This window comes from Lingula anatina, chromosome 10 (assembly GCF_051362555.1).
Source record: "Lingula anatina isolate TDL-2025a chromosome 10, LinAna3.0, whole genome shotgun sequence".
NCBI classification, from domain to species: domain Eukaryota; kingdom Metazoa; phylum Brachiopoda; class Lingulata; order Lingulida; family Lingulidae; genus Lingula; species Lingula anatina.
In genome coordinates, this window is record NC_141776.1 from 1,274,281 (window position 1) to 1,299,826 (window position 25,546).

Below are 25,546 nucleotides of genomic sequence, written 5' to 3' on the forward strand. Positions count from 1 at the left end.
AGGTGGGGATGGTGGAGTTGTTGGAAATAAGTGTCCAGAGTCGGGATTATTATTATTATTATTTTTTTTTTTTGGGGGGGGGGGGGGAGGATAAAACAATAAAAAACAAATAAAATGTCAATATATTATTTATTGATTTTGTATGTAAAAACACCAGAGAGAAAGAAAAATCTATACTTTGTAGGGTACCCGGGTGGAGAATTACTCGGCTTTGAGTCGTTTTGCTCGTTTTAATCTTTATTTTTATGGGGGGGGGGGGGGGGGGGGGGGGAAAGACAGGGGGTGTCTTTTCAGCTAAGGGGTAGGGGCTGCATAATCTTGTTTTCAGCACACGCGCTGCTAAAATATTTTGGTACGATGTGCAGGGTGAATAAAGTACAGTTGCATGACTCTGTTAGCTCTGGTTTTTAATGTGTTTGTTAGGTAAACAGCGGATGTTTTAAACAAACAGCATTGCAACTGTAGTGCGTCCGTCCTGAAGATGATGTAGAATACCAGTATATTCTACCATATGTGTAATTGTGATATAAACTGCATTTTCACTATACTGTTCACTAGTACATGGCCATTTATAGCTATTTTTTTCTGAAAACAAAACCTCATTCACCTAAAGTCCCCGAAAACACGATCGCGCATCGTGATTTTTGTGTGCGCAACACTGAATCCATCTTCTTTATCACGTGTTCAAAAGAAAGCCAATGACGTCACTGTCTTCGATACTCACTATTTCTTGAAAAACATTCGGGAATCGATAAGGTCAACAGCAGGCGATCCATATCGAAAACACAATACACGATGGTGTTAAGGGGCCAGTGTTAACACGAACGCCTTGCCATAGTGCTGGCGTTTCCTTCCGCGTTTAAAAGCTGTTTACAAACGGAACATTTTGCATGCTTATGCTCGAGGACGACAGAACACTGAAGGCTGTAAAGAGGAGACGTGACATTTCTTTCCTGGATATTGTAAATTACATTTAATGCAAGTGAGGAGGGTATACATCTATTTAACTGTGTTTGGGATATAAACGGAAGACTATTTCTACGAAGTTTAAGAAGACTTACTTTGCCCGGTGCCATTATTTCTTCCGCCTTGTATTTTTATTGCAAGTGATGATAACACGTATGTAGAGTATTCATATTGGAGAGAGGAATTCATTCTTGTCTTTCATTCTAGAGCAGTTTTATATTATTACGTCTTCAACGGAACACGCTCACCTGGACTACGTTAATGGAACGTTCCTCTCTTTAATGCTATAAAGGATTACGTACGTTTTTTTTCAAGTTTCACTTTTTATCTTATTGCATATGGACAGACGATTTTCTTCGCCGAAGGATTATAATAAAAAGACGGAAAGATGATTCTTAAGGTAAGTGATAAGATGATAATTAATGAGTAATTAATTATGATACTCTTTGGATGGAAATAAGGAGAAGATTAAACTTAGCTTGAAAACAATGCAAATAGATAGTTGGCGATTTTTGACACATCGTCATTAGGAACGACATATGATGTATTGTTGAAAACCAAGGTGCGTGGTACAGAAACTTTCACATATTCTTTATTTGCAATTAATAAGGCAAGAATTTGATTCATGGACCAAACAGTCGGATTCCAATTTATTTTATCATGATACGCTTAGTTTGATTAAAGACTTTTTAGTTCAGTGAGTTATAACGACTTAACACTACGTCTTTACTAACAGCATATTCAAACCAAATAATTCTAATTTTCCATCCCTGTGTAAGTTGTAAATACACTCAATCAGTTGTAGGCATATAGGCATTGGACATAAGCCACACATACAATGTACCCCGTGTGTACATACATGTAGAATGACAAATAATCATTACTATAAATCCATATATCGTCTCTTATGACATTAGCCAAATAATTTGCCTAATTGGATAATTAGCTAATAGGATGACGTTTCCTAGGTATTAGTGATTGCGATGTTCCTTATATCGTTTACGTTAGGCAGTAATTTTAATTACTTGTTCAGCGTTGTCTATAAATATCATCATTGAATTCGGGGTCTTAAAATTAATGTCATTTGGTAAGGGATATAACAATTTATTGTCATTTATATGTCATGTGTCCATGTTGGGATGAATTTTTATACTTTTGTCAATTTTTTTTTTTGAGAAAACGTGGTGTTTAAATGTTGTCCGATAATTTGGGAATCTGAAATATTTTTTCCAATATTTACAATATAATCGAAGGTACATGTATGGCCGGGTAAATTTATAAAATTTATATCAAATTATAGGGTCTCCATATTGATTTAAATATTGAAATTAAACTGATAAAAACTCCGCCAAGAGACGATTGGCGACGTGAGTGTTTATCGCGAGCAAGAAGGACCATAATTGAATTCACCGTCGCCAAACATTGACATCTGAACGTGTTCAACTACTGTAGATTTGGGGCGTGAACACAGAGTCATTCATCACACAAAAACTATCACTACTGATCTTCGATTTACGATGATCAGCAATCATAATTTACACGCTTTGTCGCCAAGCTCAGTTGAACTCAAATAAACAGTAAGGCCACGCACAAGATCACGCCAGTGGTCAACTCTGTCTCTCATGAATGAAGTAAAATGGAGGACAGGGGATGGGGGTAGGGAGGTTAGCATCGGAGATATGTTCCTGTCTTTGATTTGAGATAACCCTTCCCCCGCCCCTAAAAATCTCTATAGCAAGTGGAACGAGACAATACAACTTTCCATCCATGCCCTAGCTTGTTTTTGTCCTTCTGTTCAATATTTACCGAGTGAAGCGAGGCTAAGTTTTATTGTGTGCCCCCCCCCCCCCCCCCCCCCCGCCTAGTGCAAATGATTCCGCTGTTTAGAATGTCACTTTAGTTGCCATCGGTGATCATTTAGTTGCCATCGCGATAGCAAAAATCGAGTAGTTTTTTTTTTATTTGAGACTAAAACTATTGTAGCAAAATTAAAGGCAAGAAAAAAGATTTGATGCACGAAAAAGTTTTAAATTAATAGGCTTTGTGCTACTTAGTGTTTGCAATGTGCGAAGAGCCGATAATAATAATAATAATAATAATAATAATAATAATAATAAAATGATCATTGAGCAAGGCAAAATCGTCTTTATGGATAAGCAATCGCCATCATTTCGCCTACTGTTTGATTCTTAAAATTGACGGAGTTATGTTAAAAATACGGCAGCTTTTTAAAGGATCGCCTTCCTTTGGTATTCTATCTCAAACAAGAAAATAATTTCCAGACCAATATCACTTTACCTGTAATATGAGGGTGAAAAGAAAAAAAAAAAAAAAAAGAAAAAAAAAGCGGACTCCCTTGCACGGAGTGACAACAGTCAGTATCAGTATTGTTATTTGTTTTAATCCATTTTCCTGTTTTCATTTATTTTTTTGCTTTCCTTTCCTAGCTTTATTCATTATTTATTCAAATCGCATTGTAAACTCTACTGATCAAATCTGGGATTTTAAACTGAAAGAAACATTATTATTATTATATTACTATTATAGAATCAACCGCCAGTAACGTTTTTTCTCAAATACATTTCTATCAATTAGATCCTAAGTAAAAGAACATGCGCCCATGAGCCTTAAAGTCAATATTAAAACACGTGAACGTATACTCAGCTAATACAAAAAAGTGTATTCATCTATATCTTGCCGTGCGTCAAAAACTGGTACAGGGGGACTTACATTGGATCGCTAATAAGGACCAATACCACATGGCTCGTAACATAATAGATCCTAAATATTTTCATTAACCGTTTACCTGTAGTTGTGCGTCAGTTATTTTGTGTTGTTATTGGTATAGTCGTCGGGGCGGACGCTATAAAAGCAACCCAACTCCTAAAAATCAATGGGCCACCCTTACTTAATTAACGACAAGTATAAATTTTGGTTAACACAAAGAATATGCGTTCGCAGTTAGCCGTTTCAAATAATGGGAGATCATGTTAAAGTTTTTTTTCAAATTATTTTTCCTCAATATTCTGAATTGATTTTTAACTTTGGACATGCTATTACAGAGAGGACTGTGTCACGTTGACATCGTGCCTGGAAACGTTCGTTGTTTGTCATTGGAGACAGTTAAATATATACAGTTCAGAAAGGAGAGAAATCTAAAATTAACATAATATTTTTTTAAGTTTTAAGTTGCCTGCAAAATGTATTTGAAAAAAAGTTTTTTAGTCATTATACCTACTGAATCCTGGCCGATCTGAGGAAAAATGGGAGAGTATACCTGTAGAAAAACCATCCTTATGGCTGGAAAAGAACATGCTTTGTTATAGCCCACCAAGATTCTCTTACTTAAAAGTATATCTACGTGCATTTTTCATCGTCATTTACAAGTATTATTTCTCAGTGTGTGAATGGCATGAGGAAGGAGTCTTTGACCCATTGTGTTGTAAACTTCCTGTATTGACTTTGTGTATGAAATAACAATAAAAATTTAATTATTCTTTAAAGGTCATTTATGACACCAAGTTACGTTATAATCACGGTCATACCATAGTTAATATATTACATCCATATGCTACAAATGCTCTAAACACCATCTGTAGATGAGGTGTATTTAATGCTAAAACCTTATCATTCTTGTGATGTTGTACTTAGATAGGGTGGTTAAAAATTCATACGGACGCACCAGAGCGAATCATCTGCAGTATACTCATCCCAGCATTTAGCTAATTATCGACACGTGGACGTATCGATCGATGGGAATACAAGCGATCTGAGTGGCAAAATATCGATTATCGATTAAGTGCGCTCGCTTTTATTGTCTCTCCCTGTTATAGATACGTAATTAATCCTAAAGTTATCCTGACATAGTGACATCGGATAAATTTTAACATGATATTCTACTTGAAAATTAAAATCTGACGCACTATAGGCAATTAGATATGGAGCCATTATTCATTTTTGTATGCCTAAGGTAAAGTTATCTTATTATTTAAGTTATTCAGAAAGAAAATCTTTATTCGCAAAAACACTTTTTGTGCCACCAGTATTGCTGTTTTACCAAACGCATACATGTCTCGATGCCTTCCAAAAAACCCCAAGACGTTGATTTTTATAAGCCAAAGTTAATATCAACGCTTAATAAATCAAGTAATAAAACCGTGTATTCATACTATTAATAGTATTAATAGTATTCATACTATTAATACAAATACTAGTACCTGGTTTCATATTGCTCGTACGTCAGACTTTAAATGCATGACCGTTTTAATGCAGGCGTTCAGTGTATGGCGCTACTTAACTGCTTCCGGAATTTATAAGGCGAGCGGGATGACAATTCAACTTTGTCGCCCCAAGGGAGGGCGAGTAAACAAGTAAATAAGGTACTTAATGGGCCATGTGATATAAATACACTGAAATATTTACCTCTGTCCCCATAACTCTTGCCGATATGAATACGAGATATTGAAAGAATGACCCTAATGAACCTTGCCAAATTCTCAAATTTCTTAGCCTTACGGTTCACTGATTACAATGCTTTCAAGATCAGGAATATGCATGTATCGTCCATAGGACTAACTAAGTGGCATTGCTCTGTGGACTGGCCTTGAAAGACCACACCTGGTGTTTTATGACAATGAAAAAAGAGACCCATTTTTCTTCAAGTATTGTGATATCAATCTCTAAATAGTCCTGGTTATAATATAGAAATCACTCTTTCGACTTAATGTTTGGGTCGAAAGCATGGGTTAGATTATGAGGCGAATGTGACTTGTACAAAAGTAATGGGGAAAAGACTTTGGTTCCTTGGGGACTACCATTCCTGTCACAGCCTCTCTCTCTCTCTCTCTCTCTCTCTCTCTCTACAACCGCTGAGCGATCTCTTTTCATACGCAGATCTGTTTCTTCGTGACATTATTAAAAAAAACCCGGATAGCGTGTGAATTCTGCCATTTTCGAAAATGGAAGCCATTGGGTTGCCTGAGTGATTTTGTTTCACTCACTGGGCAACGAACCAGTAAAACGTAGAATCATTCTTCAAAATAAATATCAAAATTATAAACACTTAGAATTTAGAGAGAGTGGTAAAAGTAATGCATGTGATACCGTACACTGAAGTGAAGTCTATACTCAGTCTTAAAGCAGCTTTGTTAAAACTGTCTGAATCTTAACAAAACAAAACTATTGAAAAACGTGTAATGGGGCACAGCTACAGTTAAAACGCCGTTTTTTCAACAAACAAGTCACTATATATGAACGGGGTTTCGTAATATTATGCTTGTGTTGTTATGATTTTGTAATATGCCTGAAATTTGTGTTTTGTCGCTTGAAAATTGAACTGCCGCGTATTGCCCCTGTTGAAATACATCTATCATTCATTATTTTTTCAGGTCCTGCGTTTCGTTCCAATTCAGGTGCTAGTAGTGGTTACATTTATCAATACATATGGTGAGTTTGATATCAAATAAGTATATTTCGTGTATTTCATATGTCACATCTGCAAAATAAGGGCTGGGGAACGGACTACTTTTCCTAACGGACTACTATTCTGTCACACCTTCTTATAGATGGAGGTCAGGGCGAGGATTTCATCACGGCGGCAACAATGATAAAGTATAAATTTATGCATGAAAAATAAACCTAAATTCACGAAGGGTTATATTTATGTGTTGGAAAGTACTGTCTATTTTGTATATGTGATCAATTTGTGGCCATTAGCATCTGACCAAAGCGTTATCATTATTTTCCGTTATACGTGTATTTAAACCACGGCTAGCTCGCAGAACAAAAGACTCGGCATGCGACATACAAGCATGTTGTGTACGAGTGCCTTCCACGGTCTGTTGCACTCCTAGTAGTACTGTAGTGTACTGTAGTAGCCAATCATAGGCCGTGGTTTAAGCCAGCTACTCGTCGCCAACACTCGTCGCCGAGCTGTACGTGAAAATTACTCGTGTATTGTCTCACCTGCGGTTTGACAATACACTCGTAATATTTCACGTAGAGCTCAGGTACTTGTATTGTATCTATCACGTAATAAATGGCTGTATTATCTTTAACCCTGAACTCTGGTTTGTTTCAGCGTATGGTGCATGTCCAACGATGAACGTTGACCCAGACTTAGACTGGTGTATATCCGACTACGAAACCGACTATTACGCGGCTAGAACCGCGTGTAACGCATTATGTGGCTTTCTCCCGGAGTCCTCTAACTCAGGCGACGTAGTCGACTTTGCCTACGATCTTTTGATCGGAAACAGTCTGTAAGTGAATTTTTGGTGCAGTGCAGTAGTGCTTAAAAGCCGCACGATGAACGCTTGAAGTTAATTGAAGAGATAATAACTCTTCATAAGAGATCTATGTCTCACAATAAAAACATTGTTAACAACTTATAGAAATATAAAATATTCTGTTTACCATAAAAGCAGTTATAGGTATTATTCTGACATCTGAGCTTGTCGTCAGACCACGTGACCTCCATAGATGGCTATACTCTGTAGTAATCTCTTAGGAAATTATAACATAAAATCAAACTTTTTAGAAAAAAACAGGAAGTAACTTTGAATGCAGAAATGGATTCATTAGCCCTTGGTTAGTATGGGAAAATTGTTGTTTACTCCGGGAAAATTCATTTTTTTGGCCAAAACGAACAGTTATTATCCATTTAAGCGACATTTTAATTCTTCAAGAAATTTCACTTTCTCGTCAAGATCTGGTATACAACTGTATATGCCGTTTTTAAAAACCGTTCACAGAGTTTCGCCTCACATCCCTCTATTTTGCTTGCTTTGTACGGGATTCGCAGCAGCCCGGATTTTGCACTGACAAATAAATGACATAATAGTCACGTGCTGATCACGTGGTGCCCCTTTATTTAAAACTAGGTCAACAGGACAGAGAGCCTGGATAGGGATATCTAGTAGTGACGGGGGCGGCTGGGTGTACGACTCGGGTACCAGCGTGACCGACAACGGGAAATGGGACGTCGGCTATACCGGTAGTACCACAGCGCCATCTGGCGAGTGTTATGCAGCAAAATCGGACGAAAATATTGCGTGGAGCCAACACAATTGTACTGAAGATGGATATTATATTTGTTTTCAATGTAAGTAGGCCCTTAAGTTTGATATTGTTTCGTTTTAAAAATAATTCACAAAATACTTAACAGTATAATATGAACCTGCTTCGTATTCACCCTTTAGCCCTGAAATTAAACTTTGTTCAATCTGTTATTAAGTGAATGTCAAGTGAGGGAACGATAGCCTTTTATTTGGCATTTTATTATGAAAGCATATACAAATAAAGAACCGTCCGACATTTAAAATCCCAAATTTCTTCTTATAGACAAGTCACCTAGTTTCTGCTCCGCACCACTAACGATTCCAAACGCAACATGGACAGCTACAGCCGGCGTTAACTGCAGCAATTTATGTTGTAATGAGTACGCCAATGTGACGTATACATGCAACAATGGCTACGTCCTGACGGGGTTAAACAGCTCCACTATCCAGTGTGTGGGCGGCTCGTACAGCGAAGATGTTTCTACTGGGTACTGCGAGGGTGAGTGATATGACGTCACTTTGGTTGGCGCCATGGCTGTGCGACAACGTGTCGCTTTGTAGAGCCCAGTCCTGTATTCTACATCAGTGTTATACTGAGTATACTCATTGTGAATCCTTAACGTAAGAACTTCTTTGCGTTAGGAAATCTACAGATGGCCTGCGTTTCTTCTGTTCTAACGTAGAACATGGTTTGTGTTGCATACTCCAGGGTTGGGGAATATTTTTAAACAATAACAGCATATTAAAACAAGCAACTTTAACTTTAAAAATATATATTTTTGTATTTTACACATTATATCTAGAACCCCCAACCCAAGCTCCGCCTGTTAACTGCAGTGCTCTTCAAGCAGCTTACCTAGAGGGTACCATAGACTACGGCAATTATACCGAGTTCTGTAACGACACACTTCCCGACAGTACTACCGTACTTGAAACCACCACGGAAACGATAACAACAGTGGCGGAAACGACCGAAATAAGTACGGCGACGACCGAATTAAGCACGGCGACAACCGATTTTAGCACAACAAATGAGGTAACCACGATGGAAACCCCAACCACCACAGTCACAATACCTGAAACGACTAGTGAGACTACAAACGAATCCTTGACGACGACAGCCAATATGGCCACTACCGGTAAGTTGGGCATATAAAGCTTATCTCCAGGGAGGGTAAGGTACAGCACATAGTTCTTTTCCTGTTCCTGATAAAGATGTGTGCCCTGTGTTTTTTTTTTTTTTTTACAGAAAACGTTGATTCGTTAAATAATTGAGGAAAGTGCATGTGATGTAATTCTTCTTTTATGACAGAGGGGGTGTTAATTTTGGGGATGCTTTTGTTGAAAATATTGGCTTCTTGTATCTTATGTCGACAACAAAGGATTCTCTGTTCCGATGATTTCAACTTTGCCTATTTTATTCATCAGCTTCAAGTATACTGACGTCACTCAATGCGTCAGCGCTGACGTCACCGGAAGCTGTGAGCGGTGCAGTAGCGGCTGTGGCGAATGCGGTAGGTATACGCTTTGATTATAAAAATAAGAAATTACATATAAATTACATATAAAGTGATTCGAAATAATTTTTTATGAATGAGTGATACATCCTCATGTCCCCTCAAAATGCGGAGATTATGTTTTTCGAATATACTGGTTGTTTAGGAAATGCCAAAAAAGTGTCCTTTAATGCTGCTTGATTTTTAAGATATTGTGATGTTTTTCTTATAGACCTCCTCCACGGCTTCAGAACTTCAACAGGTAAGTTATAAAGTTCTCTATTTATCACAAATAATAAAATAAAACTTCTTAAAGTACCTACCAAATCATGGCGAAGCCCTTCCTCCCCCACGTCTTAAAATTTGACAAGTAAAATGATTTCCTTTGGATATCATCGGTCACTGCGGTCTCATCGACATTGATCAGATCATAAAAAAATGAATCGCCACCAATATATATATATATAACATTTCACACGTTGTATTATATGATTGCTGCGTTACCATATTATATCACTCATACCATTTCCCAGGCGAGGGATGTCGTCGTCACAGCCATCTCCTCCACAATCAGTTCAGTGAACGACGCGGCGGGTTTGAACAACTTGGCCTCCTCCTTGTCCAGCATCACTAGTGCTTCGGCTGACACCATCACTGAGGACACCATGGTGAGACTTTGCACAGACGTTTAAAATCTCTCTGATAGGAGTCCTAAAGGAGTCTATGTTAATTCTACTCGTACTTTTAAAATAAATGGAAAATGTGGATAAAGTGGACATGTTTATGCACACACACACACACACACACAGACGATGAGAGAGAGAAAGAGAGAGAGAGAGAGAGAGAGTAGGGAGGTTGATATTTACATTGAAAGCATTGCAGTTTTATAGAGTCTTTAAAATCAATTTCATATCGTTGCAGGATAAATCCGTCCTTGCTGCAGAGGCGATCACTTTGAAACTGTCCAGCGCCAACATCAGCACTGCTGAGTTAACTACAATAAGTATAGGTAAGTAACTGAGGCAATTCAATTCATACAATTTTATAATAGTAATAACATACATAAATACAACAAAAACCGTATCCACAAAAACATGGCGTATTAATTATAGTCTTTTTGATAAGATGATCCTGTGCACGTACAAAACTCCTAAATAAATCTGTATATCTATGTTATGGAGCAGTTGCATATATACAGTACCTAATACTACACCCACTTTCACTTTCTTTATAATGGTTTCCATGATATTAAATGTTTCAGAGGTAGTCAATTCGATCAGCAACGTTATGGACAACACCTTAACGGACTCAGGCAACGAAACCGCCAATGAAACTGCGGGGAAAACAGTATGTCAAATTTGCTTTTAAATATTGTAGTTAATAGACGCTATAAAGCTTAATGACACTAGGTTTAATTTTGTGATGTCCTTTTTCTAGATGGACTACCTTATACAGGTATATATACCATCCACTCACATTTTAGCCAGTGGTGCATTCTGTCCAAAACGGATTTAAATGGACGTCAAAGGCGCTTTAATTTTTATCGGAATCACTCATTATTGTTCTTTTATCTCTCCTTTCTCCGTCCCTTCCTTCCTTTCATCGTCCCCCCTTCCCTCCTTCCTTCTGTCTTTCTTTCGTTCTTACTTTCTTTTACAAGCACGTTGTCACAATATATACTCCCTCCTACTAGGCAAGAGCAGAGAAAGCCGTCCAGGTTCTCAACACAGTAGTGGACACAATCATAGACACCCTAAACGAGACTTCACCGCCGGTCATTATATCAAACGCCCTAGTGGACATTATCGCCCAGAGGGTGGGCGGCAGTCAAGCAGGTGTACAGAATTTTACGACCACCGCTGTCCAGGTTTCCGTGCCGGGGAACTTGGAGACGAACAGCTCTGTTGACGTGAAGGTAAATTGTTTGATATCATATCTATATAAGAGGGGGGATGAAAATTATGATTGTTGTGGTAGTTTAGGATGTGTGCGAAGAAGTATTTATACGCATATTTTACGTTTTGATGCAAAGTACTGAGTAGGAAAACCGAAACGTAATGCCAGAGATTAAAATGTCGGTTTTAGCTGGTGATTTGTAAAATGTTCAAAGAAGTACTTGTAAATGGATGCGTATTTAAAACGAAATATTTGTGTAATTAAGAAGAGTTAATGAGAAAGAACGAGCGTTACAAAGGGTCAGACCGTGCATACATACATTTAAAGGAAGATATACAGATAGGGATACCCCCGGTATTTGCGCAGTACTATATTTGGTTAATGTTTGGTTTAATTGAAAAAGAAACTTACTTGAATAACACATTTGATCCATTTTGCTTTTGATCTTAATTATATAATACTCCTCATACCTACTATACCTATTCCAGCTAATGTACTTAAAGAGGAACCCGTTCACCGCGTCTTCAGGGGGTGAAAACCTCACAACAGGCCTGCTGCAGTTCGAAATGAAGACGGCGACAGGTGAGTTAGTCCCTCTTGGGTCATCTCAAGTTGAGGCCGAAATGACCGTCCCGATGACCTTCGCCGAGGCAATCGCTAGCTTGGTCAACATGACTACTGACCGAGGCGTCTCCCAAGTGTTGACCGTTGACAATTCGGCCATCTATGTCGTTGTGACCCTCCCGACAAGTCTGAATCTGGTCGTCCTCGGGAAGGTGGGAGGCGAGGCCACCAAACAGAGCTATGATTTTAAGTATTCCACGTCGTCAGTGATCGAGTCAAGGGACGAGAGAGTGAACCTGACAACAACGTTCGTGAACGGCTCCCTGGAAATGTTTATACCTCAATCGACGATAGATGGCGTTTCCACGCTGGGTATATCTGTTTTCCTAGGGACAGGTAATTAACGTGGGAGTGTTTTTTATAATTATAAGGTTTAGGGGGCATTGTTTACTGTAGGAGTAATAAATGAGAATTCAGTTAATTTATTATAAAACGTATTGGAATTGGGCGGTCTTTTATATTTTTTTAATTTTTAACATTAAAAATGTTACGTAATATCATACATTATATTATTACAAAATGACACAGCAATCCCAAGTTACTCAAAAGTAAAATACCTACATATTGAACATAAATCTTTTAATTACTGTATTTATTTGCATGAAATTTTAATTCAGATGACACTGAATTCTGACGTATCCAAAAATTTCTTTGGATGTAAAGTCGATATTTCTTAAATGCAGCTTCATCTGCCCAAACCACTGGGACCAGCCGGAGACGACTGCTGGCGACGGTCGCCGATTCCAATGTCACCATTTTGTCAACTGCCATCAAACCGAGTTTTTACAACAGCAGTTCTAAAACGTGGGGCACGTCATCCGGGCTACAGGTATGGAATCAGCTCGTCTTGCAATTTAGAGCTCATGCTTTTAGTATATGAGAGTTAAATATGCGCCTTGTATTATATGTATGGGCAAAGATATGGATACCCCAGTACTTGAAATTGTTTTTATAGTGAGTAAAAGTAAACCTGGAAATTTTTGCTCCTTTTGTATATGACTGTGGTTATAAAAATCGCGCCTAGGGATCGACATAACAGGAAATTCACTAGTATCACATAAATGTCTCATTCAATATTTGGCATAATTCATATTTCAAATCTTGCAATGGTTATTGTAGTTCGCAGACCTTCTTTTCTTGTTTTTTTTCTTCTTCCTTATACAACTTATCGTCAAACACGAGCCATTGAGGTAATAAATAGTTTGCTAATGTGTTTATTTTTTTTACTAAAATGTGTATATATGTACAATAAATTCACCATTACGAAGCTCCAAAGCCTTTATTTAATTATATTAATATATATCAATTCCTGTTTCAGATAAGCGGGGCGTCACAGTCAAGCAAAATCATCTTCAAGAGCAACTTCTTCGGTTCTTTCGCTGCCGGACTTTTCATCCCTCCCAACACCATCGACTTCGATAAAGTATTTGGCAACTTCGGCGCTCTCCTGGCCCAGTCTCCGCACGTCCTCATTCTCATGTGTTCCATTGTGGCCCTGTATTTCTTACTGTTGATCTGGGCAAGGAGAAAGGACAAGCAGGACATGCTGATGGTGAGTGGTTGGTTAGAGCAGTTTCACACCTAGCGCAATTAACAATGCAGGTAACACAATGTGAGACTACTGGTGTGCCAGGAATCATAGTCCGATTCCCATTACTTTATACAGATGACATTCGTCCTATATAACTTGTAGTTATCACTTGGGACGTCGGACGTCTATTCTTAGCACTACCATTCCTGTCACACCAAAGCAGCAGCAATGTTTCATTAACATCGTAAGACCAAACATTGATATTTTAAACTTTATACCTTGGTCTTTTTCGATCCAAACTAAACCTGATACAAGTAAAGTAGCAATACGTTCTAACCGTTGACCAGTCCTGCATTTAATAAAACAGATACAGCACTTTATTTTACTGGACAATGATTGATTTACCTTGGGTAGAAGAAAGCTGAAATTTGGTCTAAACAAATGCACTAGCTGTCGCCCATGAAGTTCTTTCCAAATAAGAGCATTGCTGATAAAAATGTTACATTTGACGAACAGTCCACATTTTAGCCCTTTTTTTCATAAAATGCACATTGTTGTATATCGTTCTTAATTATATATTAATCATATCATATGTTTTCAGTGGACACATCACCATGTGTTGGAAAACGAGCGCATGGATCACCAGCACTTCCTGATCAGCGTGTTCACTGGGTCCAAGTCCCCCAAACACACTAAGGTGGTGCCGTTTGTTATCCTCTACGGCACAGAGGGTAAGACGAGACCCAAGGTACTTCTGGACTTGCGCAGAGAGGTCTGTACAACATGTACACGTAGCTGGTTGAGATGAAATTGCGAAGTTATGAAAGATAAACAAAGGAAGAATCTACGTGTATATAACCTTTGTATTTAAATAATATTTGGTTTACTTTTATCTTGTAATTTTAACCACTTTTATATTAGTTTTCATTTTATATATTTGAACCTGTGGTTTTTAATTTGTTTTATATGCATATGCAAACAATGCAGAAACGCATGTGAAGCGTGGTTTTAAGAAATGGATTATTACCATTATTATTGTTTTCTGAATGGGAATAATTACTTTAGAGAAAAGACTTTTGTAACGTAACTGGTGGTGGTGTTATATTTGTTATGTTAGCGATTGGGAATCACTCATAACAGTGCAATGGATAAATTGGCTACATGTATATGCTATAAAAGATCTAAAAATGCTTTTTTCAGACTTACCAGAAGGGAAGCGTGTATAACTTTGTTCTGTCTACACCTCGTACCCTCGGTAAACTGACTCACCTCCATGTCTGGCACTGTGATCTAGACAGCAAGGCAGACTGGTTTTTAGATCGGGTTATAGTATACGACGTGCAAAGGAAAGAGAGGTATGGGACCATATTGTATACTTAAATGAGAAAAAGGACATGTATGAATAAGAAAACAGACCCAGAGGAGTAAGTCCGCCCAACTGATTAAATCAGCACCCATTTAAAGCCTAGTTGTTTCGGTGATAATGGGAAATGGAATATGTACATTTCGAAGCAATTTATGAAAAAAAAAATTGGACATCATGTTGTCTCAAAGGTAATCACGAGTTAAAATGAGCAATTAATACACACTGAAAAAAAGCTCTTTCGATCCAGTTTACAGCTTGGAATTTTCCTGGCTATGAAACAGTACATATTCACCAACGCAACTGTCAATTTAATAGTTTATTTCGTTTTTTATAAATAATCTACGTGTTCTGTGCGGGATATAGGTAAAATAGGCATTTTCTCATAACTTCCAGATCACTCTTCCTCTGTAACCAGTGGTTATCCCTGGACAAAGGAAGTGGACAAACAGACCACTTACTGTCGGCCGCAGACGATGGTTCGTTGGAGGACTTTAACTTTCTCCTCAAAAATAACGCTAGCCAAAACCTCTTTGACGATCACCTTTGGTTCTCGGTTGCCAAGCGACCGACACCGAGCCGCTTGAGTCGAGTCCAGCGTCTGACGGCCTGTCTAGCCGTCTTGTTTCTGTGTATGATATCCAACGCCATGTTTTATACAGAGAGTGAGGATACGGCGAATGGTATTGTAATCGGCCCCATCGTTATAACATTCAGACAAGTCTATGTAGGGTTAATCAGTAGTTTATTAGTCGTTCCGCCAACTTTTGTTATTCTGGAAATCTTCCGAAGAAGTAAACCCAAGACTACGAGCAGGACTATTTTTCCTTATACCAAAACGCATGCACCAAAAGAGGAAGTGAAACATCCGTCATCGAGTACCATTTCGAAAGAAAATGGCGAATATTATGAAGCGGTGGAAAAAGCTCTCTTGATTTGTCAGAATTACAAAGTCAAACACGACAAGCTGGAATTCAAAAACCAGGTTTCTCATTTTGGAGAGAAAGGTGCTGTTGCAGACGATATTAAAAGCCCTCCCGAGGCGACGACAGCGCCATCTGGAAAGAAGTCAAGAAAACCACTTCGTTTCCCCTGGTGGGCCATCGTCTTTGGTTATATATTGTCATTTCTGGCTATTGCAACGTCGGCTTTCTTTGTATTGTTGTACAGTCTAGATTGGGGTGCCACCAAGTCTTCTAACTGGCTTTTATCGATGTTCTTTGCTTTCACGGAGTCTGTGATCATCGTTCAACCATTAAAGGTATGTGTGTGTATACATACTACTAAAATGGAATGTATCTGGCAGAAATGTGTTAAAAATCCTTCTGAATTAGCCTTTAGTGCTAGAGCGTTTTTGCATAGCGTGTTAAATAGGGAACTAAAAGTATATACATGCACAGTATTTTAATTTGAAGCTTCAGCATAGTCAAATTAGAAACACGATCTTGTGTCTGTAGGTAAATTGGATTCTAGTAATTCTGTCTTCTTCCTCTTCTTTTTATAATTATCGAAATATATATGTTGATTTGGTAGTTTTTACTTAAAATCCCCCTTATTATACCTAGGTGATTGCCGTAGCTGTGGTGATGTCGATGATACTGCGCATGTCAGGAGACGGAGAAACGGAAGATGACGTCGTGATTGCTGATCACGAGCTTCCGCCTAGAGGATGTAAGCTTTTAGAAATATCCGTGATATTTGTTAATGGAATATATAAATACAATGAGATGTTTGATTTAACACGCGCTAGAAAGTTTATTAACTGGAGAAAACCCGTCGGTATTTTTATGTACGCATTACGCTGTACAGATTTAAATACTTACAAAAGGAAATTTTTTGTGCATGTCTTAATCTTTAAAAAATACGCACCAAAAACGTGTACCCACACCATTTAATCATTGCTATGATACAACGTTCTCTATGGTGATTTTTATTTCATCAAGTAAAACATTACATATATATTTCATTCTCTACTTTCAGATCCCATACCGAAGCCGCCTTTCATTCCCGTTGGCGACACCACAATAGATTATGCCTCGGAGGAGCGTAAACGACTACGACGAAAACACGACGCTCAGCTGTCCGGATCCCTGAGAGAAATTTTCATACATATCATCTATCTGATTCTGCTCATCTTCATCTGTTTTGCCAACAGAGATAATAACTTCTTCCTTCAAAACGAGGCGTTGCGGAACAGCTTGGATCAGTACGAGACCTCTTCGAATTCGGTATGTGCATGTTGTGTATGGCGTTAGCTGATTCCCGGGGGTGGGTATGGGGGGTACGGGGCAGGGGGCAGAGGGCACGTGCTCGACTCTCGGAGTGGGATGTACCCATACTTTTCTCCCTATCCACCCGCCTTCTTGAAGGGAGAAATATGAGCGATACAACACTAAGACATTTTTCCAAATCTGCCCAACGTGTATAACAGAAAAAAGGTTGTCCATTGTTTTATATTTGTCTCACTTCGTTGTTGAAATATCTTTTCCTTTGTTCCCCCCTCCCCTAAACAAAACCATGGATCCGCCAGTGTGTGTAGCGTATGGATTATTTTGAAACTTCTTGATTCCTGTGATACTTTTGATTTATATAGAGGTACAGGTACATTGAAATGTTTTAAACAGGCGTTATTGAATTTGCATTTAATAAGAGGTTCCAACTAGAGAAAAATACTATATTGTTTAAACTTTAAAGGGTGAGTTAGCTGAACATACATTTGCTACCTTTGAATGGGGAACTTTTAACAGAATACACGTTGTCAATATATATAATATATACGTACCCATAATCTCTTGTAGGTTTCACGGTTCGAAGCAATCTTTGCCTGGCTGAGCGACCGTATCTTGCCGATCGTGTTTCCTACTGTAAATTACAATAACGATGCCCTGGACACGTATGACCAGCAGTTCATGAAGGACATCTATGGCCTGAGACTTGGACCACTGCGTATACGACAACAGAGAGTGGTGGAAGGTAGGATTATATGTGTATAAAGTGCTGTTTGAAGGAGTTATAGTTTTGACCATGGGATGGGAGTAATGCTTTAGACTCTTACGTATCTCCCCGTGGTAAAATTAATAACACCACACATATTTATTGTTATATATTGCCTGGGTTTTCTCTATATGATATTGCCGACCATGCCATCATGATTGATTTGATAGTATCATTTTTAAATAAAAATACATTTCATAGTATATATTCATATATAAAGAAATATCTGGTGCCATGCATACAACCCCGATCTCAGTGATTCGGGGTCTAAGTCCCGTTGATATGCACTGATGAATCCTGCCCTAGATTTTAACCCAGTGACATCAAGTTTATCATAACGCTGTTTGAATCTGACGGAGAGCGGCCGGAGTAACAGGAATGGAAGTCCGCTAGGAACCGTAGTCCGCTTCCCATTACTTTGTACATTCGTCCCATATACTAACCCCAATACTCCAACTAACCCTCAGCTTTACTAATCATATGGGAGAACGGACTTCCATTCCTAGGACATCCATTCCTGCTACACCGGACCCCAAGTTTCTCAACACCAGAATAGGGTACCATTGGAGTAAAGAGAAGACAACGATTACGCTGTATATTATCCCCTATAGACTCACCATTGTCTGTGTTGCTAGGTTTTTTTCACACGTCTTATCATCTGTTTCAGAGTTGTGCACGGCCGATTTTCCCCTTAAGATGTCATTCAATTCTTGCAACTCAGATTACCGCGTGTTGAAACAAGACAAGAATAGTTATGAACCTGGTGAGTTAACACGCGTGCTTCTTCTCTGAGTATACCTTTGAAGGTGGAATTTATCTCTAAGGAACTGCGTTCTGTTTTTCTGTAATACACGCGTTCAAAGCCTTCTTAACATTGTAACACAAGAAAACGGACAATCTCAATTTTGATGATTGCAGTTGCTTTTATTTTTAATAGCTACTCTTGCTTTTAATCATCATATCAAATGTTTTGAAAACCCGTTATAATTAATGTTTGAATACTAACCTTTAATGTTTAGCTTGGGAGGTTCCAACAGCAAACGTCACAGGAGCACCCTCTCTTGGCTTTAATTACACCACACCGGACGGAGACAAAGACATGGCGGCTACGGGAATGTTTGCCACTTATGAAGGTGACTGATTTATTTTTGTCTTTCGTCAACTAATCATTAACACGAAATAGTACCAAAATTAATGCAACAATTCCAATACGATGACATTACCTCACTGGTCATGCGTATGCGTGGTAAGGAGATGATTTGAATTTACAATGCTGGGTATTATGCTGATTTTTTGCAGGGGGCGGTTACTTTGTGGAAATTAACTCCTTATCACAGGGGACAAGTGTTCTGGCCACGTTAAAGGCGGACAGCTGGATCGATCGCCTGACCAGAGCCATCTTCGTCGAATTCACCATTAATAACATGAACGTCAACGTTTTCTCCATGGTGAGAATTAAGGTGGAACTTCCGGTTGTGGGCGGTATTTTCACCACCAGGGAACTGGTCAGTTTTCGGCCCTACCCCTACGTGAATCCATTCGACTTCGTCCTGCTGGTCATCCAGGTGATTTGGGCGTTGGTGGTGTTTTATCTGCTGGTCAAGGAGGTCATTAAGATGGTCAAGACGGGGGTCCAGTACTTTAGGGAGTTGTGGCACTACGTGGAGTTGTTGGACCTAGTCTTTGCTGTGACCAGTATGGTCTGTTTTGTCCTCAGGACCGTGTACATTATTCGCTCAGTTGAAGATGTAAAAAATAACCAAGGTAATTATTCACCGCTAAAAGACAATTAAAGTGTATGCTTGCCATTTTAACCGTTTTTTAGTATTTAGAAAGTTGTGTTCAAACTTGTGTTAGAACAGTACTGGTAAGATGTCAGAACAGATATTTGCCTCTGGCCCTTTACATGGTGCTCTCAGTACTTTTATACACACATTATTTACCATGGCACCATCTATTTTAGGTCGCTTCGTCGGCTTCGATATTGTAGCCAACTGGGACTATGGCTACTCAATAACCATCGCATTTAGCCTTTTTCTTGCCACTCTGCAGCTTTTCCGACCGCTTTCCTTCAATAAGCAACTAGCCATTCTTCGGGCGTCTCTCTCACGGTCGTCAATATACCTCTTTACCTACGGCCTTATCATCGTCATAATTTTAACCTCGTTCGGAATCGGGACTCACTTACTCAGTGGCGCCACCTTGGAATCGTTCCGGACGTTCGGGGCGGCCCTCTTTAATCTTTGCGGGGTCATGCTGGCCGTTTTGGACTACGAGGACGTCGTGCCGGAAGACACATTGTTGCTAAAAGTGTTCTTTATGATGTTCGCTATGGTGATGAACTTTCTCATAATAAACATGTTTATATCTGTGATAAATGATACCTTGTACGAGATCAAGTTGGACGACTCAAAACAGGATTATGACAAAGAACTGGCGGATCATTTGACCATGAAGATTGATACCTGGTTCCGGTCGCTCTTCAAAAAGAAACCAAAACATCAACAAGTGCGTCCCGAACGGAAATATTCAAGTAAGTAAAATAAACGTGCGTTTACATAAAATATTAAAGCACAAATCAACTTAAGAATAAATGAAAAAGATTGACTTAAAGAAGGCTTTTTAAAAAGTGTCCCTTCACGAAGCATTTGAGATGTTTTTGCATAGGTTTTGGCTCTTATATAAACATTTTCTTGTTATCCAAAGATATAACTTATTAAAATATTTTAAAAGTCGCCAGTCAACATTAAAAAACACAAAATACCGTTCGTAGATTTAACGGATAGTTAAATTTATTAGCAAGTATGTATGTAAATATCTAATGTACTGTATGGCATGAATGCTTTCGTGGGTTATAGTCTTCAATTGTTAGTGTAAGTTACACCCTAATGTTGGTTTATTTCTTCAGTTTTATTCACGCTTTTTTCTATGTGCTGTAGTGAAAATGAGTGCCGAAGAAACTCCCGCCATAACAGTAACCTCGCCCAATGAACAGACGAGAGATATTTCACCGGGTCACGTGCTGCCAAAAGAGTCTAAACTCTACTTGGAAATGTCCTCGGAAACTCCAAGAAAAAAGAAGAAAAATAACACGAAGAACGTAATTGCCAGCAGGCGCCATGTTGTTATCCACAGCCAGACTGCCCAGGAGTACATATTGGACAGCGGGACGAGGGAAAGTGGGGAAGTCTGGCAGAACTTGGTCGATCGTGACGTAGATACCACACTGGGGCTCTTGGACAAGGTGTGATTTGTTTTAGTTTTAAGCGAGATATTTTGAGTTTTTTTTTTCGGAAATTACTGGGGCATTCTCTATCTCTAACTCTCTCTCTCACAATATTAGAAGGTCTCTACATATTTTTGGCTGAACTTATGCTAGTATGCAGACGTATGGTAGCCTGAAAGATCCACCTGGTCGTTAAGCTTATTATTACTACTTCAGATCTATATTTAGATTTACATTTGTCTCTACATTCTTGTAATGGTATTATAAAATATAAACAAACGTAAATCCTACTGGTATGTGTATCAGTATAATATTAAGGGGCTTTTTCATCATCACATTTGTAATTTTTGTGTACTAATAAATGCGTTCCCCTTTTCAGATGAGGAGCAAATTTTCCAAACTGTTTGACCAGTTTGTTGTCGCAGAGGAAACTTCGCCAGAGCGAATGTTCCGCGAAATTATGGAAGAACATTTATTAGAAAAACGTCAAGCGGCAAACAAGGCAGAAGAAAGCGCATACATGGAGCGTAAAACAAAAAGGTGCGCGCGCAATTTACCAATATCATTTGTCGACGAGAACTCTCGAGAACATAAGAGAACTGGGAAACGTGGACACTCTGTGGCCTGGGCAATGGATATTGAACAGAGTGATAAAACACCACTGAAACAGAACGGTCACTTGGTGGATGTTGAAAAATCTGGTCATGACAAGCTGATATCTTCAAAGACAGAACAATCAAATCACGGGCATACTCCGGGGCATTCAGATGCATGGATTGTGAACGAATCTCCTTCAAATCACTAAATTTTCAAAACTTCATACAGCCCCATAAAGGATATATCAGAGCATATAATTATTTGAAATTCTGCCGCGTTACTTAGCACTTCACAGAAGTCTGTATAGATAAAAACAACCGTATATAAACCGTTATAATTGAAGCGGTTATACCTAACTGAATGTATTGTTTAAAAGTAACATGAATGTTAACCGTTGGATTGGTTAAATGGTCAACTGAATATTTGGTGGGGTGTATACTGACCGAGTGAATTTTTAAATATTGAACGTACTTTCGGATATATCGGTGCTTATTTCTGGTGCCTTCGTCCCTGGAATAAACTTGGAATGTGATCTTAAGGTACATAAGTGTACATTCGAATATGCAATACAGTATATTGTAACGGAATTCATCAAATTTTGCAAATAAATATTTTCAGGTAATTTACTAATTTTACAGCGCATTTAACCAGTGGATTGGTTTCTCTTCACGTTTAATACTCTGATTAAATCGCTTGTGAGGTCAGTGCTCTTCTGCTTATTCGAGCTACAAAACTTGTGTGACTTCCATGTAAGCTACCGGTAATAGATGAGATCTTTGAAGATTGTATATTGGATAAGTGATCAAGATTTTACATACATGCATGCATGGTGATTTTTGAGAGGTTACTCTGCAATGCTTCTCCATCCTTTTCCCGTCCCCGATTTTGAGTAGTCTTCGAACTGAGGGAGCATTACAATATTAACTTCACGACTGATGGCCGATTGCCCTTGATCCGCGCCTGTGTATACTATCAACTTGCTAACCCCGTTTATTTAAAGAATAATATGCGTTTCTCAGTTCCTTTATAAAGAAGTCAACAAACAATCAAACCAGGGAGTAAAATGTCATTTTATTCTAGTGCAGGAAATAAGAATTGCGCAAAAGCAAAAATATTACAATGTTAATATGACATGGAACATTTCCTCTGTATGGAAAGTATACTTGTGACATGCACATAGCATTAGCTGGTGAAAAAAAAAACAAAAAAAACAAACTAAAATTGTTTTCGTATACATAGGGGTTTATACATCAACAACATATTATCTGTGAGAAGGAAATTTATTCTACGTCACAAATATTAATCAAATAATCAATGCATTTAAAACGTGTAAAACCGACCTAGAGTGTGTTTCAACGGCCAGTCACTATATAATGCCTCAATTCATATCAACATAGAAAATCGTACGTTTGATGAAAGGCAGTAATACGCATGTTGTAAATGGAATGCATTTTTATGTTTACTTCTATAACCACATGTACAAAGACACACATTTTAATTAAACCAAACCAAAAAGCTTATATTGTACATAATTATATAAAAAACCAACAGGGCCTCAACAAACTATTGCTTTTTGTTTATAATGATAAAAAATAATAATCATAATCATCATTATTTATCTCTGTAACTAATAGGATTGTATATGATAAAAATAGCTAAAATACATGACAATGTCAACCTATAAACATTGAAATATCAAATCAAACATCAAATGGTTAAAATATCAAATTAATCCTTGAAATGCTTCAATAACATCATTGCATCTTCATAACCTCAAATGTCATTTTGAGTCAGAAAATATATGTCCTCCAATTGGAAGTTCAGTTGAGGAACCTTTGTTAACATATTTCCAACCGAAGCTAACCGTCTATACACTTTACTACAGTTTCTTCATGATTATCTACACTTACACAAGACCCATAATAACTCTTTAAAGGTCCATCGCTTGTATATTGTGAGCTTGATTCATCCATTGGTGAAAGGGGTACCATTTCACAATCTTTCTCCATCATGTTATATGTATCTCCAGCATAGATTTTAGGTTGCATAGATTTTAGGTTGCATAGATTTTTTTTGCAACACTTGAAAATGCATAAAATTAGATCTGTAAATAGAATAACAAAACAATAAAAAATTAAAATCGATAAACATAAAACTGGAAAAAGAAACAATCCAAACTGCACTACATCAACACAATATAATACCTCCTTACTTATACCTAGTGGGTGCCCAGAAGCAATACGTTCCATGGGTTGCACATATAAAGTCTTTAGAGCAGACCCCAGCGTTTTTTTTATTTTCTGTGAAGTCTCCACCATTTTCCTCCTCTTCTGTGCTCTTCGTGCAGGAACAGCAATATTGCCAGACAAAATAAATACATGTTATAAATAAAATGGAAATTAGCAGAACTATAAGTTTCTAAATACGCAATAAATCATTCGAATAACACTTGTCTGTCACGGTGATGGCGTCAAAGAGTCTGAAAGCAAACGAATGCCCTTCTTTACATTGGCTACATGCCGTACCCTCACGGTTCCCGCTACACCACTGTGGATTGTTACAAGTGAGCTCGTCGCAGCAGGTATAAGGCGCACATGCTATGCATACATAACGTTTCTCATTGCCTGAAACTACCTGTTGGCACCAATTATTGTACCGTGCGTGTAGATCTCCATCATAACAATAACCACCACCAGGGCAATCCAGACATTGAAAATCAGTCTCGTTAGCAGAAGCATGATCAGATATTTGTGCAGCGTCTAGCGTGTAAGTAGTTTTGGGGCATTTATAACACTGGAACATGTTCACATGAGCAAATGACATAGTCATATTTTTAACAGAGTTGTATTTCACAGGACACACAATCGTCGAGCCAAGGACAAGTTCAATGTAAAGTTTGGGTTTGTATTCCGGTACAAGTGGTTCCCGAGTCATAATGGTTATTGGCGACGAAGAGCCACTGGTGGCATGCACAGTGGAATTAGACAGGCGCAGTGAATCTCCTGATAATGAGTGAACAATACTTGTCGCGTTTCGAGCCAGGTCAGATAGCAAGATAGAATCTTTTATGTCGCATGTGTTGTGATACTCGTCTAGAAACAGAGTGGTTCCCATTAATGCAGAATTATTGACAAATGTACACGATTCTATGACGCTCCTGCTACCGCTAAGATACAATGCACCACCATAACTTACCTCTCCTAATGCCTTATTACCTATAAAAGTCGAGTTCCAAATTACAACAAGGGTATTCGATGTGGTCATGATGGTGACCCCACCCCCATGCCAATACCCAGTATTGTTCTTCAAGTACACATTATCCATGACAATATCCATTGAGCTCGTAGAACGACCATAGTAACATCGTATGTCTAAACCTCTTCCTTGATGGGGAAAGTAATTATTAGACAGGTTTACCCTTTTAAAATTGATTGAGGAATGAGAGTGTTCTGCAGAAACATGGGAGTGATTTATATTGATCAACACAACACCCATAAGAATGTCAAATGTTGTGTTTAAGGCAGTAGACAGGACTCCTCTATTATTGACAAAGCTTACATCAACTACAGATATAAAGCTCCAACGGCCTGATTGGATGTTTACGACACTGCCGTTTTGTAACTGCAAGTTGGATTCAAAATGGCACTCAGTCATGCATAGAATGAGACGAGTTTTAGTTACAAAATACAGACTGCTTGATGAGTAATGGCCAACGTTGTCAAGGAATGTACAACCTTCAACCTCAGCTGTCACGTCTTGGTTTGAAATGACATGAACCCCGTTAGAATTATTTTG

At 38.4% G+C, this 25,546-nt stretch overlaps 1 protein-coding gene across 1 annotated transcript; it reads left to right on the forward strand.

The window, feature by feature from the left end:
• The first annotated feature begins 1,230 nt into the window (after positions 1 to 1,230).
• Positions 1,231 to 22,377, forward strand: LOC106156185 (polycystin-1-like protein 2). The gene is made up of 27 exons (XM_086997860.1): positions 1,231 to 1,366; positions 6,354 to 6,411; positions 7,046 to 7,226; positions 7,848 to 8,068; positions 8,308 to 8,523; positions 8,828 to 9,163; positions 9,453 to 9,538; positions 9,753 to 9,782; positions 10,054 to 10,188; positions 10,442 to 10,529; positions 10,782 to 10,867; positions 11,214 to 11,435; positions 11,905 to 12,376; positions 12,724 to 12,869; positions 13,359 to 13,592; positions 14,173 to 14,343; positions 14,772 to 14,926; positions 15,331 to 16,195; positions 16,500 to 16,605; positions 16,915 to 17,162; positions 17,733 to 17,907; positions 18,596 to 18,691; positions 18,948 to 19,061; positions 19,228 to 19,692; positions 19,892 to 20,461; positions 20,868 to 21,172; positions 21,534 to 22,377. Exons 1-27 carry the CDS (start codon positions 1,355 to 1,357, stop codon positions 21,957 to 21,959), a joined length of 6,219 nt encoding a protein of 2,072 aa, XP_086853986.1. The 5' UTR covers positions 1,231 to 1,354; the 3' UTR covers positions 21,960 to 22,377.
• The last annotated feature ends 3,169 nt before the right edge of the window (positions 22,378 to 25,546 follow it).